Source organism: Dromaius novaehollandiae, chromosome 5 (assembly GCF_036370855.1).
Source record: "Dromaius novaehollandiae isolate bDroNov1 chromosome 5, bDroNov1.hap1, whole genome shotgun sequence".
NCBI lineage: Eukaryota > Metazoa > Chordata > Aves > Casuariiformes > Dromaiidae > Dromaius > Dromaius novaehollandiae.
This window is the reverse complement of record NC_088102.1, coordinates 26,447,891-26,467,110: the sequence shown is the minus strand read 5'-3', so window position 1 is coordinate 26,467,110 and position 19,220 is coordinate 26,447,891. Positions and strand designations below refer to the sequence as shown.

The 19,220-nt window shown below is 39.8% G+C and overlaps 1 protein-coding gene across 5 annotated transcripts in view; it reads left to right on the top strand.

Annotated features, from left to right (window-relative positions):
* Positions 1-18,963, top strand: part of GPATCH2L (G-patch domain containing 2 like) — a 40,743-nt gene extending 21,780 nt beyond the window's left edge. For 3 of the 5 annotated variants that reach the window (XM_064512277.1, XM_064512275.1, XM_064512276.1), the window contains 2 exons: positions 4,093-4,184; positions 9,674-18,963. In XM_064512277.1, the coding sequence (XP_064368347.1) occupies positions 4,093-4,184; positions 9,674-9,846 (265 nt within the window). In that variant the 3' untranslated portion in view covers positions 9,847-18,963. Of the gene's footprint in view, positions 1-4,092; positions 4,185-4,731; positions 4,869-6,590; positions 6,742-9,673 lie in introns of those variants that run through there. The other 2 variants (XM_064512279.1, XM_064512278.1) reach the window with 2 other exon arrangements.
* Positions 18,964-19,220: the final 257 nt, after the last annotated feature.

The following is a 19,220-nucleotide window of genomic DNA, read 5'->3' as shown; positions in this document are numbered from 1 at the left end:
GTTACAATTATCTTTCTAGGGTCTTCTCAGGGGTCTCTGCCGTGAGAATAAGATGTTTTTTAGCCAAAGTTTTGGGAACCTGGATATCATTTTACAATCTACACTTTGTTTTATATAGGCTGTTGTAGGTATCAGGGGCCTGGTTGCGTTCAGTCAAGTTCTTTGTGAACTGGTGTCTGTCTGTGCTCTGTATTCTGTCTCCCACAGATTATACTGTTTGCCAGTCATAAAATCTACAATTTTCTGTTTTAACCCTGTGGTAAATGTGAAACAGTGGCCAGCTCCTCGGGCGCTATAGCCCAACATGAGTCTCCTTGAACTGTAGGAGCGAGCTAGGAGTCCAGTGTATGCAATTGCAGTCTGTCTAATAATAATAAAAAAGAGCTATGGAATAAATATGTGAAAATGAAGGTGCAGGGTGGGAAAGGAAGTGTTACTCAAAATCCTCCTGACTCATTGGAGGACAGCAATGAATCCCAGCTTTATGCCCAGCAAAGCCTGCTTTTTCTCCAGTGTGAACTGTATGCCAATTTGAGTACCTTAAGTAATATGTTAAGAATGAAAGATAAATCCCTATTTCCTGGATAATTCCTCAACTTGTGATAAAAAATCATCACTGTCAGAAAGTAACTATAGGTTTTTCATATAAAACCATTTTTTCTATATGTATGAAATTTTTCATTCACTAACTTCTGTCAATGAGAGGCTGCAGTGCTTCCTCTGTGTGGGTTGGATATATTGCAGCTATCAGGGTAGCCGTACCTCAGATCCTGCTCTGTCTGTCCAGGTGTGTTCTGCTTTTACTCTTCTCAGAGTAGAATTTCAGTCCCCTCTGGACATTACAGTTGATTTTCACATTAGTCTCTGGTCTCCTGGCAGATCCAACTGTGATTGAGTGCTTCAACTTTGTGGGGGTTTTTTGTTTTGTTTTGTTTTTTATCATCCACCAGCCATAGTCCAAAAGTAACCAGACAATTATTTTCCATCTATTGTTTATGCAAAAATGAAGAAAGCATAGAAGCGTAGTAGAAAAGAGAGATTGAAAGCCAGTAAAGACAGAGTAAGAACAGTTCCAATTTCTCAGCTTAGGCCCAACTCTTTCATCCCGTAAAGCTCTCTGCCTCTGATTTCTTCACAGAAAAGCTTTTGACAATGGGCTGCATATATTTTATCTCCCCCTTTCCTCTCAGCCTTGTTCTATCCTACTTCTGAGCTATTTCTAAACTGTTCAAAAGAATTGTTAAAATCTGTTTTTGGCAGAAAAACTAATTTGTGGTTGCAATCTATCAATGAGATTTTCACAATTTATAGTTCAGCCTGTTGGTTACTATAGTGGTATGTTGTACGTACCCATTACCTGGCCTTCTTGATGATGGTATTTCTAGGAGTCTGCTATTAAACTGGATTTCACCAATGTATTCACTTACGATATAGCACCTACATACTAGCTAGCAATTAGAAATTTAGATTGAAAATTTTGATATCTACCAACAATGCATGTTTCATAAATTGTACCTCAAATCCCCCTGCTGTCCATGCCCTAATGAGGTCTGTCATCTTGCATGCATTCTTCTGATCCTCCCTCTCCCAAGGTACACAGCACCTGGAGGTTCCCTGTATGCAGATTTATGGTGACCGTAAAGTGCACCAACCACTTGAAACTGACACTTTTACCACCAGGTCAGTCAGAGCTATTGAGTAATCAATAGGTTCCTGATTTACTAGCTGGAGTGTGGGTGATCAGTAAGGGATAAACCTGAATGAAATACATGTTACAGGGACAATTTATGACCTCTGAGCCTTGTGTGTTAGAGGCAGGGCTGCTAGATGCAGCAGCATCCTTGCTACAAGTCTCCAGCTGGAGTATGCTTTGGTTTTATTTTCACTACAAGAAGAGATTCTCTTACTCTGTTTTGATTTTTCTTCTTTTCCCGGTGTAATTGTGTGGCAAGGAGAGATGTGATTTGAGCATGGAGCTGAGAGCCAGGAGCTCTTAATCTAGCTGTTACTTTTTTGAATGGGGGCAAATTGCATAAAGTCTCTTGGAAATAATAGTGCATACTTACTTCCTAGTCTTTAGTGACCCTCCACTAACAATCAACTGGCTAATGTTGGTGTCAGCACATAAAATTAAAAAGTGAACCTTTTTATTATTTCATAATAAAATGAGTTGGATCATTATGTATAATTATGTAGTCATCTAGTTAGTGATCTAATCTTGTATCACAGATGCAAAATTCAAAACTGAAGTTACACTTGCTTGAGCCTGTCTTTTCCTTGGGTTATGTGTGCCTCAATGTTTCAGAATACATGGCAGAACTGCACTAAAAGAATATATAGCCACTATCATAATCATGTATAAAAACAGTTTTTAACATATGCAGAGGTCACTTACAGGTTAGTCACTTAAGTGCACAAGTACCAGATTTGTATGTGCAGTCTCTAGTTGTGCTGGTATTTCTGAAAACCTTTAGTTCATATTTTCAGGAGACTTCTGTCTCCAGTTATATTAATAAGTGCTCTCCAAAATGAAGGATTTGAAAAATTAGCCCTCAGTGAAACTTGGTTTCAAAAATTTTAAATTTCTGCTATTCTTTAATGTCAGGTTAAGATGACAGATCTCACAGAGTTCTTGTAGAAGTTTTGAATTTTATTTGAGAATACAGAATAGTAGATAACTCTGTTTTGCTTTTTCTTTCTTATTTTGTGGCTGTGTTTGATGCAAGTAAGTATGTAGACTTGGTGGTATTCAAAAAATTTATAGTGCTGGGGAATTTTCTGTGCTCCCTATACTGTTCTGTATGGCTACAACAGCAAACTTTGCTTTTGCATAAATTCAGCTTCTTAAATTGTATGTATTATTAAAATGTCTTTTTTTTTAAATAAAAACATTGGCAGGGAAATAGGAAACCATGAACTTCTCTTTTTATCTGTAGAAGATTTCAACACTTGATAAATGTGTTCGTTAAACTTTCAGAAAAGAACAACTATAGAAATAACCAGCTTTAAAGACACAGAGGCATTAAACCACTTAATCTTCCGTATTTATATGGTTCCAATCTTTGCACCATTTAAACACCTCACAATCTTTAAGAGATTTTATTTGCGCTGTAGTTCTGCATTTTGCACATCAGATCTGATGCAGAGAAAGACAAAGCAACTTGCCAAAGACTTTGTGCTATCTTGGACAAAGCAGGGATTTAAACCCAACGTCATTGCTAAATTATGCATTCCTGTTCATTATGGATTGTGTTTGAGATGGTTCTCTGGACTGCTGCCAAGACTGTCTTCTCTGAATTAAACTTCACTTCTTTCTACCTCTGTAATTTGGAGAACTATCCTATTCAATCCAGTCCCCATCATGAAATGTTTCTTCTTAATTGGCAAATGGTTAAACTGTAACGGTTGTCATTAGGCTTCAGACTTAACAGTTGAGCTGACTGGGACAGGTTATGCCTTTCAGCTAGTTTACTAGTGCAGCAAGGCTGTATTACCAAAAGCCAGATTTGGCTGTTTTCACTGCATCTTTATAAGGAAATTATCATTTTGAAGGCACATGAGACAGTTTTGCATTCTGAACTAAACTTATGAACTTACTGTTGTCCTGAAAATAACATGCATGGATATCTGAAATGTACGTACATTCTACGATGACTCTATGCTTCTAAATATATTCTAAAATAATTTCCTAATAAGGATGTAAATGTTACTTAATTTCTTTAACAAACAATTTTGCAGCTGTTTATAAGGCCTGTGTAGATGTAATGGTAGGGCATCTATCATAACACTGCTTGATCACAGCCTTACTTATGCAAAGAGTTACTTAAAAGTAAATACAAAACCAGATCCTTTAAAGGCTCAGAAATAAGTGTTCTATTTAGTCTCTGTTTGGGAGCTCTAAAAAGAAGTGGGAGCATAGTAGTATGTTAATGAAGAGTTTGAACAAAGCTTATCTGAGAAGCTTTTGATTCACCTTCCCTATGGGAGAAGGGACTGAGGCAGAGGAGGGAGCTGGAGGGTTATTGGTCGGAATTTTTTCAGGGAAGATGGTATCGGAACAGATTTTAGTTTGTTGTTTTAATTTCTCTACAGGCAAGCAAATGTACATCTGGGACCACCGTGCTCAAGGGATATCAAGAGGAAACGAAAGCCAGCTGCAGCCTCCATTTCCAGCCCAACTTCAGGTAGCCTGGATTTATGCTGTGTGCATAAAGTGGTGTCCCAGGGGTGTGGCATTTTGGTTTTTGATTTTTTTTTTTAACTCAACATTCAATAATTCAAGAAATGGGATTAACAAGCTGGAGAACTAATCTTCCAACGTAATACTCTTTTTTTTAAAGAGATTCAATGTTTAGGAGTACAAAATTTCTCTTAAAAACCTTGATATTTGATGTTTTCTGTGGGATTTTTTAAGACTTAAGGAGGGTGGGGGACAACTGGAAGTTAGCACCATATTAACAGCAGTGCCTTGGTTTGAAACTGGTGAAATGCATGTGAGAAAGGCAAGTGAATTATGGCTATGAATATCATGTGTTTTTTGCAGAACATCAAAAATTGCCTACAAAACAAATCTTTGGTAATGCAGTTGTGGTAAGTTTGTATAATGTACAGTGCTTCACTGTGCGGTGGGTAATCTTTTTCTTCACAGGTGTTATTTCCACTGTTCTTAAAGTATGCAGTACCTGGTAATAAGGTGGTGATCAGTGTACTCAGTGTGTTCCTTCCATTCAGGGCTGACGTTAGCTGGTGGTTTTGGTGCCATTTTCAGGAAGATCTCTTGACACTTTCACAGATGCAGAAGTCTGGCAATTCTTGTATGATCACTGGATGAGGAGACCTACTCCCATGGAGTCATTTTACTGTTGAGGGTGAAAATAGTCATTTTTTTTCTCTTTGTTTCTTTAGGAGTGTAATTTTTATAATGCTGATTTCTTTTACTATGGGTTATATCTGGAAAGTGATTGATTAGTTGTCCAAATCTGAAAAAGCACGAATCTGCAGCACAAAGAGGGTTTTAGGAGGCGTCTTTCTGCCCTCCCACCCAAGGCCACCTCTGGAAACATTCTACTTATGGTCAAGTGACCCACATTCTTCCAACTAGCTCATTAACAAACTATTGTTGTAATTCAGTAATGAGAAAGTAGATGAGTTGATGGGAAAAGCAGTGATATGAAAAGAGTGTGGAAGGCCAAAAGACCTGGTGATGAGTAGGAGTGAAATTTGGATCTCTTCGTTCAGCTAGTGGGGAGACAGGGAAGAAAGTTGTGCTGTCCCTCCAGAGACAGTACAGATCTCCCACAGATCAGGGTTATGGATTGTCTGAATGGTTCTGTGTGGTGTGTTTTTGTTTTTGTTCTTTTTTTTTTTTAATAACAAACAAAACCCATTAAGTTAATAATCTGTTCTTCAGCAGAAGTGTTATTTTGTTATTGACTGATTTAGGATACTCTTTCCTAACTTTTGAGTATCCCATGCTAGGCTACTCAAACTTTTGCAGTGAAAGGGTTACTAAAGTTGTGTATCAGCAGCCACAGATCCTCAGTTCCAGGGTACTGGGTTTTCTTGGTGTAAATGCTAGTGTCTCATTGTCTCCTATTATGTGTCCTTTTATTTCTTGTTCAGAATGTAATTTCTGTACTGCATTGCTAGTCACTTTCTATTTCTATGCCGGTAAGCGTCAAAATATTATTTAAATTGTACTTAACTGAGTAGGCAAATTGTGAAGTGAACACTTTTTGAAGAGGTGAATCTGCCTCTGGAGTGGAACTCAAGAGTTGGAAAGTAGCGCAGAGGCCTCAAAGTGTTTTAGGAAGGAAGGGGGTGGGGAGGAATAGAATATGTCTTACAAATTAATTACAAATTACAAATATGTATTACGAATCAGAGTGTAGTGACTGGATTCTGAACAGAATGGTCATGCATCACCTTATGGCAAAAGTGCTGCAACGTCTTTAATGGTCAGAAATGCTATCTTTGCCTTAGGTCCTGTTTTGAAATGTTCTCAGCAGTATAACACCTATGGGTGGGGTTTGCTACAATACTGACTTGCAAAAAGAAAATTCTGTGACTGGATAAAGGAAGCTGTGTCCTAGCTGACTTCCTACAGCAATCTCTTAATCTAAGTGCAAATGGATGCCCGCAATCTGGGCATGCTACTTGGAAACTTGTGAAATCTGATACTATTTCTGTCAAAGGTGATCTGACTGTAGAATTACAAACTGCTAAAGAAATACACAGGACTACACTGCAGCACTATAGAATTAACTGAAGCCTTTTCTGCTTGTTAGACATTGGTGAGACAGATGTTAGATGCATGCAAGGGAGAAAATCTACGAGTCACTATATACTGTGTTTTTTATACACTGAGGTTCCCCTGTCCCCAGGAACCATGGCAGCCTTGTTTTCTCACTACAGAGGCAGCTGCTTCTGTTTATACAATCTTTTCCCTTCCGCAAAAATTGAAACACTGGGGTGAATCAGAATTCCCAATGTGTGTGACAGCATACACGTGCATATACAGTGCTAGATTTCTTCTCCTTTAAGTAGCTCCTTAGCTGAGTCCAACTGCTGTCGTCTCACTTGTTGACCAGGTCCTGCTTCAGTGATCTCCTTTTTTGCAACCTGAGTGCCCCATGGAGGTGAAGGACACAGCCTGAGCTGGCTCCATCAGTCAGCAGAACAAATGGGCTTGCTCTGCCGAACATCGGGCCATCTCGGATTCCACCTCTTTTATAGAGATGAGTGATGAAGAGGGTTTCGTTCCGCTTTGCCGCTGTATTAATACACATCAGGAGCCAGCTCCCGGCACTAAATCATGCTACTGCATACATCTGTTATCGGACTCCTCAGCAGTGTGATGAACAAGACTGCAGATAGAGGTTTCCTCGTGTCATTCTTTATAGGATTTTCCTAAAAGAATAAATAGCTCAAATCTCTGCCAACACTCTCCCCTGTCATTGTGATGAATTTAGCTTCTTTCTTAAACATGCAGCTACAAATCTTCCCCTGTCATGCCCCCCCTCGCTTTACTCTCCCCATCCACAGAAAGTTTTGAGCTGAATTTGGCTGAAATCGGAAGATGCTAAAAAAAAAAAAACACAAAAAAAACTGTGAGATGTGAATGCTAGCTCCCTTTTAGTTGCAGGAATGAGAGAAAGGAGCTGGAGATATGTTTGTTTGGGACCCAAGCAAACTAAGTTTGTCCCATGTCTTCCCAAATCCTTTCATGTCAGTAGTTATGGGTTCTGATACAGCATGTTTTGTCAGAGACCCTTGTATGATCATCAATATGCATGCGCTACTGTAGCAGAAGTGCCTGGATCTCTATCGTATTGTTGTAGCATTAAGCTTCTGCAGTTAGTCCTAACTTTTGAGGCTAATTGGCCTAAATACCAAAACTGAGATGACTGTTTTTGAAGAGTAGCATTTTGGGTAAAATGTCAGGCTGTTGAGAGCATCAAAAAATGGGTAGAAAATTCAGGAGGAGACATTTGCACTTTAGGAAGTGACTGTCATTTTAAGAAATGAGTTGAGCACTACTACTCAGATGTTGAAAGGGTTGGAAAGCACTGGCTCTTATTTTCAAAGCTAGATAATTTTGCAATGTGCAAGCCCTAAAGCATGAAGTTTTCACTGGATAAGAAACAAAAATCTGACTGATGCAAATTGGGAATGAGGAGATCTTGAGCAAGTAAGACTGGCTGTACTTGGTTAAACTAGCTTCATTTAACTCAGAGATCAACAGCCAGTGCCTAGGGAAGAAAGTATGTGGTGATACAGGTTCCCCTAGCTTTCAGTGATCTATGACTTAGGTGCTTCTTAAGGCATAGGTGGTGTCATTGTGTTTAATAGTCTCCATTTCAGTGCAGTATACTTGGAATAATGTCCCAAGTGGCATAGTGGAGCTTGTCTGACAGATACTAGGTAAAGCATTATTTACATCTATGTAGCTGTTCTCTGGATTGAAAATGATCTGATTGTCATTAATATTTTTAATGTTTACATGGTCCAGTTGCCTATGTATGTAGCACAGCACATGGTAACTAGCATCCTATGCAGGTACTACAGTGATGAGTCTGGAGTAAAAATCTGCATAAGTAGATTTTGTTTATCTTGGCATGCATTCATACCTGGCTCATGGAAAATAATAATTTCTAAAAGGTGCCATTTTGGCAGCCTCTGGAAACTGCTGGCCTCATATCAGAGAATAGTCTGATGAGTAGTAGCACGTTGGTGAATTTTCTCCCTCCTGTTTCTTCCTAATGCAGTCAGTCTGTCATGATATGTGATGGTACCTAGTAGCAAGAAGCCCATTTAGTCCTTTGCTTTTTTTTTTTTTTTAAAAGAGCAAAGATGGAGAGGCTGAGTCTAGATGCTGTTAATGAGGGTCCTTGTAGTATTGGTGGTGATTATTAATTAATGGACAAACCTATAACAGGGACTTTGCCTTACATTTTTTTCATGTTTCGTGTGGCCTTCAGATGGAGGGAATTGGTGGCTTAGAGATGAAATATGCTATTATCAGCCATGTTGTGGTTGTATGGGAATGACTCCACTGTTTTGGATGTGCAGGAGCAGGATCATTAGGGTTTCAGATACTGAGCCAGTAACCTTAAAACATTGATACCAGCATTGTATTTAAACTTCCTAGCAATAAGACCTCTAGTTAAGGTTTGTTTTGGCCTCTTATCGCTCATTCATTGCAGAGCAGTAGAGGCAACTTGTAATAAAAAAGACACAAACAACTATTATCTGTTGTGAGAATACAATGAAAATGAGGTGTGTTTGGTACCGAAGCAATTATGTGTTCAAAAAAAAATCTGGTTGCTCCAAAGACTCCTGTAGCAATTACTGACTCTGGTTTGTTTTTTCAATTCATTTTTATACTGTCCTACTCTGCTAATGACTTTACTGCTTCAGGAGAATGGGATGTAGACCATCTTATCTGTAGGTTACTGACAATACTTCTGGAAATTTGGGTGACTGTTGGGTTGAGCTATTGATCTGCAAATTGTTCTTGCTAATTATAGCCTGTCCAATTTTGGAGCAGTGGATTCCATTCTCCACTGAGAATGGATTCCAGCCTAGTTTAGTAGGTAGCTTGATGTTATAATATGCTGATTTATCATATTGGATATATGTTGATGTTCATGGTACTGTCCATACTAGATGAAGAGGAAAGCTGTATTTTCCTCTTGAACTGAGTTCTGCGACCTGAAATTTTGCAAGCTCACAGAAACTTTGAAATTCTTGGATAGAGGTTAACTGAGCCTTGGGTGGGGAGGTCAAGTTATTGTCTGTTAAATGATTACAAATTTATTCATTTTAATTATGGGACAGCTAAAGTTCTTGATTTTCAACAGGAACTTTGACTAAGGAAACTAGTTTGTGGACTGGGAACTTGGAGTTCTGAATGTGGGAATCATCAAGGCAAGGATGCTAAAGCTATCAAGAATCTCTATTTCAAAGAAATTTATGCGGGGGTGGTAGTAGTGGGAAAAGTGCAGGAACTCAGTAAATAACACTTTCATATAAGAAATGAGACATGAGGACTGTAGTTGACAGTTACGTTACTGCAGTCTTAGGAGGAGGTTGCCATGAGGTCACTAATTCTAATTCTTTTCTTTTGCCCTTTCCTACTCTCTTCCCCTTTTCCTCCAATTTTGTATTCCAGCAACTTTATCTGTCCACATGGATGCTGCAGACTCAGACCTACCAGCAACACTATCCCTGAGATCCCAGAGCTCTGAGTGGACAGGGAAAACACCAGCAGCTGAAAAAGCCATTGTTGCTTCCTCCAGTAACTTTTTCAAAATGCCACCAGAGAAGAGTCCTGGATACAGCTAAAAGGAAGCATTGCAACTCATAAAAGCTTATTGGATTTTGCAAATGTTGGACTCTGTATGTCTCCACCAAACATCTTGTTTGTCAGTAGCGATATCTTCAGTATTGGTACGTGATGCGTGCCATCATCCAGACTGATGCCCCACATACCTAAATCATGTTTGTGAATCTGTGTTTAAAGAAAGGTAATCAGTGGTGTTGGGACCGCAGTGGCTTTTTAAAATGTTCTTGCTATTGCTGTGAGTATTTATTATGCATTCATCTCTTTCCCTGATGCCAGCTCATACATGCTGGGTCATGTACAGAGTCTTCTGGGTTTTTAGATCTTGATTTTAGGTCACCCCATGGACATGTTGCTTGTTTGCTGTATGCAGTGTTTTTCAGGTGAAAGTCCTGCTGCAGCTACAAGGAGGCAAAAGTCTTCCCCCCACTCCTTTCTCAGGCCATAGGAATTCTTGGCTGGGGGATGAGGAGGGAATGCAAACGGGTTGAAACATGGAACCTGAATTCTGTATTAGCTAAATGTCATCAGGCTGCATGCTAATGGATTCGACTCATGTTGCTTCTAGAGGAGCAAATGTGATGCTTGTCCATTCGGGAGTTGCCATTGGCTCACTGGCAGCATGGCCCATAACAGCTTTTCCTTCTCCTTTGTTCTGAGTGTCTTTAGTCTTGCTTGTGTATTGCATGTTCTTTCCTGAATCTCCTACTAGATAAGGAGTTGGGAGAACTACCTGGACATAAATGTGCAAGCTGGTGTCATGGAGAGGAACTTGAGCCCTTGAATATCATTGAAGTATGAGAGGAGATGCAAAGCTTCTATTCCTCAGTGTATAACTTCAAAAGTGACCATCAGTGTATCCCAGGACACTTGCTGTTGAAGTTGACATACCACCAAACAAAAAAAGTTAAAATATCGCCTGAGTTCAGAACATTCTGGGTACTGATCAGACCACTTCTGTCTTATGTTCTCCCTCCCTTCAAAAAGTGTTGTCCAGTTGTATCTACTAGAGGTGTCTCTACTACTGATGATTATGCTTCACCCTTCAGCATACATAGGAGAGTCTCTTCTCTCCACAATGCCTCCCCTTGGCCTCTTGTTACCTTCTGTGTTGCAGAATATATGGAAAGTGGTTTCTCCCCCTCTTCCTGATCACACTCTCTTTATTTTTCTTGAATGACTCTGTCTGGGAGCTTATATTGGGCTACATTTTAAAAAAATATTTACCTGCATAGCATGTGTCAAGGGGCCAGTGGCCTCACTGGTTCTTAAATCTTTAAAAAATAGGAGGTATTTGTATGCACAGAGCTCTTCTGCTTTCCTCCCTGGGTGGAGCTTTTGGACGGGATCATTTAAGCATGTGAAATTCACTTTGAATGTGGAGGTAAAGTTAGCAGTCTTAAGTAGATAACAGATTTTCATGTTTTTAGAGGTTTTGCAGTGCTCTGCTCTCACTTACTTACAAATTAAGTAGCTGAGAGACAGATTTGATTGTGAGCATATAAGGCAGTGTTTTATTTTTAATTCTGTGTTAAAATGTTAAGTGGCCATAACATACACAGAACAAAAAATGAATGACTCGGTGTAAATCATGATTGACAAATACAGTTATATATTGCTGTCCATGTCTGATCCCCTAATACCTACTTATTCTTGGGGAGAGATCCAAATTGGATTTACATTTCGCAGCACAAGCAAACTGTCAGATCTGCCCATGTAAATCCCTCTCAAAACATTTTTTTTTGGGGGGGTGTGTGGGGGTGTGTGAGGGGAGGGGGTACATTTTAGAACAGGCAAATCCTTTTTACCTTGCTAAAGGAGTACAGAGGTCAGTTTGGATTACAGGACAAGCTGTGAGGGCTTTATGGAGAGAGGAATATTCCTGTTTTTAGTTAGTCATTGAGTTGTTTTATTTTCTACAGCGCTTGGCTCATTGGTGCTTAAGATGTAGTACCGGAAGTCTCAGCACTGGAGGGCCTGTAATCTAGAACATAAAAAGAGAAGGTAAACCTGAAGAATAGTAGCTTGATTGTCTCATCCGTGCGAGCACACTGAAAGGACAGCAGGGGTTCTCCTGATAACCTGCTGATAAATTTTAGGTTTGGAACCCTTGTAATGAACTTGCAGGCTGTTTCACTGACAGGCAACATCTTCCATAACTTGGCTTGGTTTAACTATTAAACGGGCTCATTCAGATTGCTAAGCAGTTATTAGACTTTCTTAAGAAAGGTGTTTGGGCTATTAGGGTATCAGCAGCCTTCATCTCACCCTTGGGAAGGGGGTCACCAGACTTCACATAATTTTTCTCTAAGGGCAGGGAAAGATAGTTTATCAGATTTTGCTATTGAGGTCAATAGTACTGTTCATCTGATTAAGCCCTTGCTTAGGTTGTAAGCTCCTAGGAGGTCTTCCTTGCCTTTAAAGGTTGAACATACCTGTGGTACTACTGAGGAGTAACTATAGCAGGTCTTGTCTTTATAAATCATACTTCCTGCTATGGAAACTTCCTGGAAGTGCCAAGAGACTTGCATTTTTTCAGCTGCCCTATCTTTCCTATTTCTAGTTTAGAATCCATTTACAGGTCAGCCAGGCTCTGGACCAAATTTGATTCTCCTGAGTGCCTGACAAGCTAAATGAGTCACATGTCATGTCCTATCTTGTTATTCCAGGGGCATTTATCTAAATTCTTCAGACTTCAGTAGGTTGATTCAGATTTAAATATTTGTAGCATTCCTGTGAACTGAATGCATTGTTTTGTTTCTTTTCCTCTAAGGAAGGTTCTCTTTCCTTTCTCACCCTTAGCTATGCAGCTGATTTAACTTTTCTATTTCTTGTCCTGCTCTCATTGAGATGAGTGGTACTTATATAATGCAATAAAGAGGAAGAGATCTTTTTGCATGATAAATACTACTTTGAGGGCTGCAGGAGAAGGCCTAAGTCTGAGAGCTGGAGTTATGTTCCTTTATGAGAACCACTAGGATGGAATCAATTGTACCAGTGGAATTCTTTTTATCAGCAGTGTGACTTCCAGCTGGGAGTAATGTAGGTCACTTTTTATGCATGTACATACCTGTATGAATCATCTTCATTGAAAAGTAACTGCATGCATGCTGGAATTCCTTCCAGCAACTTCTTGGTGGAAAATAGCCTCTATAATAGGCATAATGCTTTCAGTTGGTCTTTAAGTCGAGTAGTAACATGGAGAAAGAGGAAACTCAGTGTAGCCACTGAGAGCAGAGACGACTATAGTTTGGAGGAAGTAAACGCATTGCAGCTTGCAACTGTTCTTCTTGTGTTGGGGGGCAGAGGGTTAACTGGATACAATACTCCAGATATGATCTCAAGATTATTGAATAGAAGGAATTAATAACTTTCCTTGACTTGCTAGCTGTGCTTCTACTAAAGTAGTCCAGTATGTAGTTATTGCTGCAAAGGTACTCAGCTCACTCTTATTCTACTTCTTGCCCACCAGGACCCCAAAGGGTTTTTTTTGTAGGTATATTTCTTATCGACTTGGTCTTCAACCTACAGGGTTAGTCTGTTCCAGGTCCAAGAATCTGCGTCTACCTTTGTTGAACTTCATGAGGTTTCTGTCTGCTCATTCTTCCAGCCTGTCAAGGTTCCTCCAAATGGTTCTGCTACCCTCCAACATATCAGCTGCTCCCCCCAATATGCCATCATTTGTGATCTTGTTGAGAGTATATTCTGTCCCCTTGTCCAGGTCATTAATGAAGATATTAAACAGTATTGATTCAGTATTGACCTCTGAGGCATGCCTCTTAAAACTGGCCACCAACTAGATTTCAAACCCTTGATCACTATGCTTTAGGCCTGACAGACCTTGTAGTTCCTGCATCCAGTCCAGAGCTTTCCAGTTTGACTACAAGGGTGCTGTGAGAGACTCAAAAACTGTGCTGAAATCAAGATAAATGCCATCCACTGCCCTCCATTCATCCACAGAGCCTGTCATCTTGTCGTAGAAGGCAGGCAGGTTCACAGGCATGATTTCCTGTTGATAACCCCATGCTGGCTGTTCCCAGTCACCTTCTTGTCCTTCATATTTCTGGAAATGGCTTCCAGGAGAACTTGCTCCATAATCAAGAGGTGCTGAGGTGAGGCAGACTAGTCTGTCATTCCCCAGATCCTCCTTGCCTTTTGAGTAGATGATACAGTTTTTTTTTCTTCCCCAAGTTATTTGAGACCACCTGCAATTGCCATGGCTTCTCAAAGATGATAGACATCAGTCTCATAATGGCATCCTTTTGCAAACAGGGCTTCATTTATGTACAGGGAAAGGTGGACATCCAGTGGAACAGAAAACAACAGATGGGAGGAGCATGTTTAGTAGTTGTTCTTTGCACATTTCCATTAGTTCCTATGGGCTCTAGTGAAGCTTAGGGTCCAATTTGATAGGCACAGGAGAGGTGCAAATAAAAAGAACATAGTTTCTGGCCTGAAGGATTTATGATTTTAAGATAAGGTGCAATAAAGAGTGAAGAAAGCAGGAAAACAGTAGTTGGAGAGAAACTCATGAGAAGCTGGGACTAATGCTACCGAATGATAGATTAGCTTCATGATTGTGGTATGCAGAAGTGTATCTTGCCAGCATTCCTGAACAGTGACATTGAGATGGTTAGTGCTGTCCTTCAAGCTGTAGAAGCTTATGCTGTTCCTTTCTGGACATTGCAGACAGCTGCTCCGAGGTGAAAAGGGAAACTGGTGGCACAGCAGCAAAAAAAGTGTGACTGTGCCTTTATATTTTGACCCCCTTCCCACTGAAGAATGAGGATGCTACAAAAAAATAATGTATGTGCATGAAAACCAAAAAGGAATTACATAAAGTGGAGAACTTTGACGTCTTGAGGAACAGCTGCCCTATCTGGAGAACATTTCAGTGATGCAATAATGAAGGCTGCTACCAGCAATTTATTTAGAAAATACATTGTATTAGACAAAATATAGGAGTCTATCAAAGGTAGAGGACAGATTCCTTCTATTTTTACTGTGTTACTGCATTATTGTATCTTTTAGCTGTGCATTCTAAACCAGTTTATCTGCTTGTTGTTGGAGACATCCTGTTCTTGTACCGTAAAGTATGGAAAAATACTTTACAGTGATGCTTCTTAGGGGATAAAGCATAAGGGGGCACTAGATAATCATGTCTTGCCTCCTGTGTAGTATGGGCCATTACCTTTTACCCAACGCAAGGGTAGAACTCAGCATTGAGAGAGAACATGGTGTCTTAATTTCACCAAAGCATCTCGTTCTTTAAGATACTACACTGTGCCATAGGTAAGTTCAGGGAGACTAAACAGCGACTAGTGCCTGGATACCCATGCATGGCTGGTCCTCAGGTGACACACAGACTCATGTTGCAGAGACAGAGGGAAGCCTCAACCTCCTTCTCAACTTGATTACAAATAAAATTCCTTCCCAACTGCAAGCCTTGCTGTTAGTGTGGCTCCAGCCAGTTCAGAAAGGTGGGGCTCCAATCTGGCTTATTAGAAAAATAGAGTCCTTGTACCAGCTCAAAGCATAGGTCAAAGTGGAAAGTAGAGACTAGTACAGCTTGTTATATCAAAGAAAAAACCCAAATAAAAAAAATACATATATGTAAGATAATAGAAAAAATACTGGCCCCTGCAGGTATGACCCAGAATATTCATTGTCTTAAAGTAGAACTGCCAGTATTATGAGGATGATCAGGGTTTTGCAAAGCTGTCCTGTTTTCCCTGTAACCTCTGAAAGAGTGGGATGAACAACATAAGAAAGGCTGTACTGGGTCAGACCAAAGGTCTTTCTGGCTCAGTAGTCTGTCTCTGACAGAGACCAGCATTGAATGCCTAGGGAGTATTGTAAGAAAAAGGTAGTTATATGGCGATACTTCTCTATTACATTCTCTTAACCCCAATGTCCTGTGACTCAAAAAGATTTATAAATTAATTCTTCAAGGCTGGAGAGAACTTTTGTAAACACTTCAGCTATAGTATTTATCCTGCAACTGGATTTAATCATATTTCTAGAAGGAGATCTAATCTGACTTCTAAAAACTTCAAACAAGAATTAGCTCATCTTCCTTGATAATCTGTTTTGTTATGAGATTAGCCTCTTTATTAGAAAACCATATCTTCTCTCAAAATAGATTTCGCCTAACATCACCATCCAGCCATTGTTGCTATGCTTTTTTCCAGTAAGGTTGAAAAGTCCTATTCTTTCTTTATGATTAGGCTTCTTTTTCCTGTATAACTACCTATACAGTCAGCAACTCCTGTGTAATCCAGTAACCCATATAAGCCATTTTGCAAAAGCTTCACATTATAAAGCTTGTCATTCAACCTTTAGTTATGTTACTGCATGAAAGTCCCCAGTATGCCACATCCACCTGCACTTATTTCTAGTGTCCACACTTACAGTATTTACAGAAGAAAGAATAATTCCCTATTGCTGTTTGATCTTCACATAATATAAACACCATGTTAGCCCTTGCTGCCCTAACACTGCTAAAACAGTGCTGTAAACCTTGTGTTCAGACAGCTGATTCAGAATCTAACTGCTTTTGAATGCACAGACTCCTAGAATGTAAGTATAATCTTCATTCTTTATCCCAAAGTGCATTGTGTTTCCTTTAGCTGTATTACAGTGCAATTTTGTACTGACAGTTCTTATGATTCAGATCACTTCAGAGTTCCAACTGTTCAGTTTTGTCAGGAGAGAATCAGCTTGATTGTGTGGTAGGAAGTCCTTTATGGGAGTGAAAATACTAGGTAATGAAGGGTCTCTAGTTTAGAGCAAATGAGCATAAATATGATCTGAAAGCTAAAGTCAAATTCAAGTTAGAAATTGGGCATCAGTTTTAAACCGTGAGGACTGATTAACAGTTGGAAGTATTGTGGGAAGTGGTAGCTTCTGTGCATCTTCAGACTTTGATTTGAAGACATCAGTGCCTTTCTGGAAGAAATGTTATTGCCAAATATGAGCCACTGAAATAAATAGAGGCATCTAAAAGATATTGAATGGTCAGTTTTATGGTGAAGGTCAGTCTGCATGAAATGATAGTTGTTTCAGGTTTAGAACTGCAGAGGAAAAAGCAGACTGTTTTTCCATTGTGTTAAGGAGGAGCTCTGTTGAAAAATGGAGATGTGTTGGCAAATGGAAGAAAAAAATCGTGATGGTGGAAGTTCGATGGTGTTATCGAAAAGTTTGTCATGAAATTTGCATGAGAAGGTGAGGCAAGAAAGAATTTACCTGTGCAAACTGAAATTAGGCAGTACTTCTGCATGCTTGTTTAATTCTGTGTAATGATATTTGATGGTGCAATCTTCAGACAAACCATGGTCACTCACTTGAAGGTCCTCCATGGTGAGGATTCCCCCATTCTTACCATGCTGGCTGTTAGCCACCATGTGCACATGTTGTCATGTGCATGCTCAGCTTGAGCAGCTGTCTTGGTTCCTTAGCTCAGGCATATGGACTGCCTGCACATTGCGCTGGAACCAGAACAGGCAGGGGGAGTGGTATCTGTGGGCTTATTACCTGGACAGGACTCTTGCCAAAAAACTATGTAACATCTGTCTCTTACTCACTGTGGTGATTGCTCCTGCTTCTCTCTCTCATGACATAAAGGCCTCCCTGTAGGAATGCACCCATGGTGGCCTGTAGCCTCTGCTATGACGCAGAAGGAGCAGATGGTAGGTTCCTCCCTGTGGAAGAGCTCTACTGCATTCACCTAAGAGGAGATGATGTGACCACAGAGAGTGCTCTTCTCCTGGCAGTATGTTCTCTAATATTAGAGAGCAATGACCTTGGAAAGTTCAGCTTTAAAATGCATCAAACTGTATCTCTTTGTTTCAAAATAAAAGTAAAATTTGCATGATGGAACAGTGCCATATTTGAGCTGTTGCTTCAAATCTCAAGCCCTGTACATTGACATCTAGTGCTAGTGTTTGTTGCCTAGAATACGGTGTATGTGAGCCCTCACTGCTGGAAGCTCTTCTAAGAGTGCTGTGAACTGAGACTCATCTGGGCTGACCTGATCGCCTGGGCACCGCTGAAGCCTTGCAATTTTCTCAAGTTTGGTAACACCAGCCAGTTAGCCAAAGCAACCATTAGTTTCATTCTAGGTTTTCCTTCTGTCCAGGCAGCTTATCTAGAGATAGCACATGAACAGGTCTACTCTTGAAAAACTTTAAAGAGCCACACTGTACATGTCACAAATATTTTATGTGGTCCTAAGACTTAGGGTTTGAATTCTGGATTTAGGACTCTATTTTTGGGGTAACTTGTAAGTAAGGAAGATTCTTGCTTGTATTCCTTTGTCTTAAACATGTCATGTATTCTCTGAATGAGGCTCTTGTAGAATCTTTGTTCTGAATATAGAAACTGGAAATAAAAGCAGTATATGAAATAAGTGTTTTATGTGATGTAAACCAAACTGAACAGAGTGAGAGAGGGGAAGGTTCAGTGACATCAAAGTGGATTTATGGTATCGGAACATCTATAATGTACATGTTTCCTTGGCTGTTTCCTTAAATTAAATTGTAACCTGAAGGTCTACAGGGAGTTACTATGCTTTTCTTCCTTTGAATGCAAACTCCAGAGTGAAGGGTTTGAGGTGGTTTATCATGTCTATTCTGTGTTTTTGCAGTGACCTTGTTTGTTTCCCAGTTTGTCATGACTTCATCTCTTGACTATTGTGATGCTCCCTGTTTGGAATTTGAAACAATTCCAGAGTTTCTCAAATAACCTTTCACTTCAGAGTAACCTTTCATTCAAGTCACCACTTTGGATCTGCCCAGTTTCAAAAGGGACTTCCTTTAAGCAAGCAGGTCAGTCTTAATTGACATTTTAATGGTTATCTACTCATTTTGCCAGCACTAACATCCCTTTGCCTGATTGGCAACATTTTAACTGTGGAAGCAGTGGTTTCAAAGATCAAATGGGCAGTGGACTTGGAATTTTCTCTTGTGTTTCTGTGTCTCAAAGTTGATAGTAATGCATATTTTTAAAAGGAGCAAAACAGAGCTCCCTCTGCATTAGCTGTTCCCAGGGATAAACTGTGCAAACATAGACCCCAAGTTGATCCAACACTTTTAAATAAAAAGATCAAGATCCTTTGGAAATTGCTTCAAGTTTTCAATATTATATGTTTTCTTTCCCCCCAGTTTCTAATAGTGGTGATTTTTTTCTTTTATCTGCAATCTGCATCTCTGGGAAGTGCTCCTTGTGAAATGTACTGATTTTCACTGGGAGCAAGGAGGAAAGAGTTCTTAATGATGGATTCTCTTATGGGCATTGCCCAGACTATGGGCAACAGTCAAAAAAAAATACTGTCAGACTTCTACAAATCATTATGAGCTAGTTCAGTCTTCTACCTACA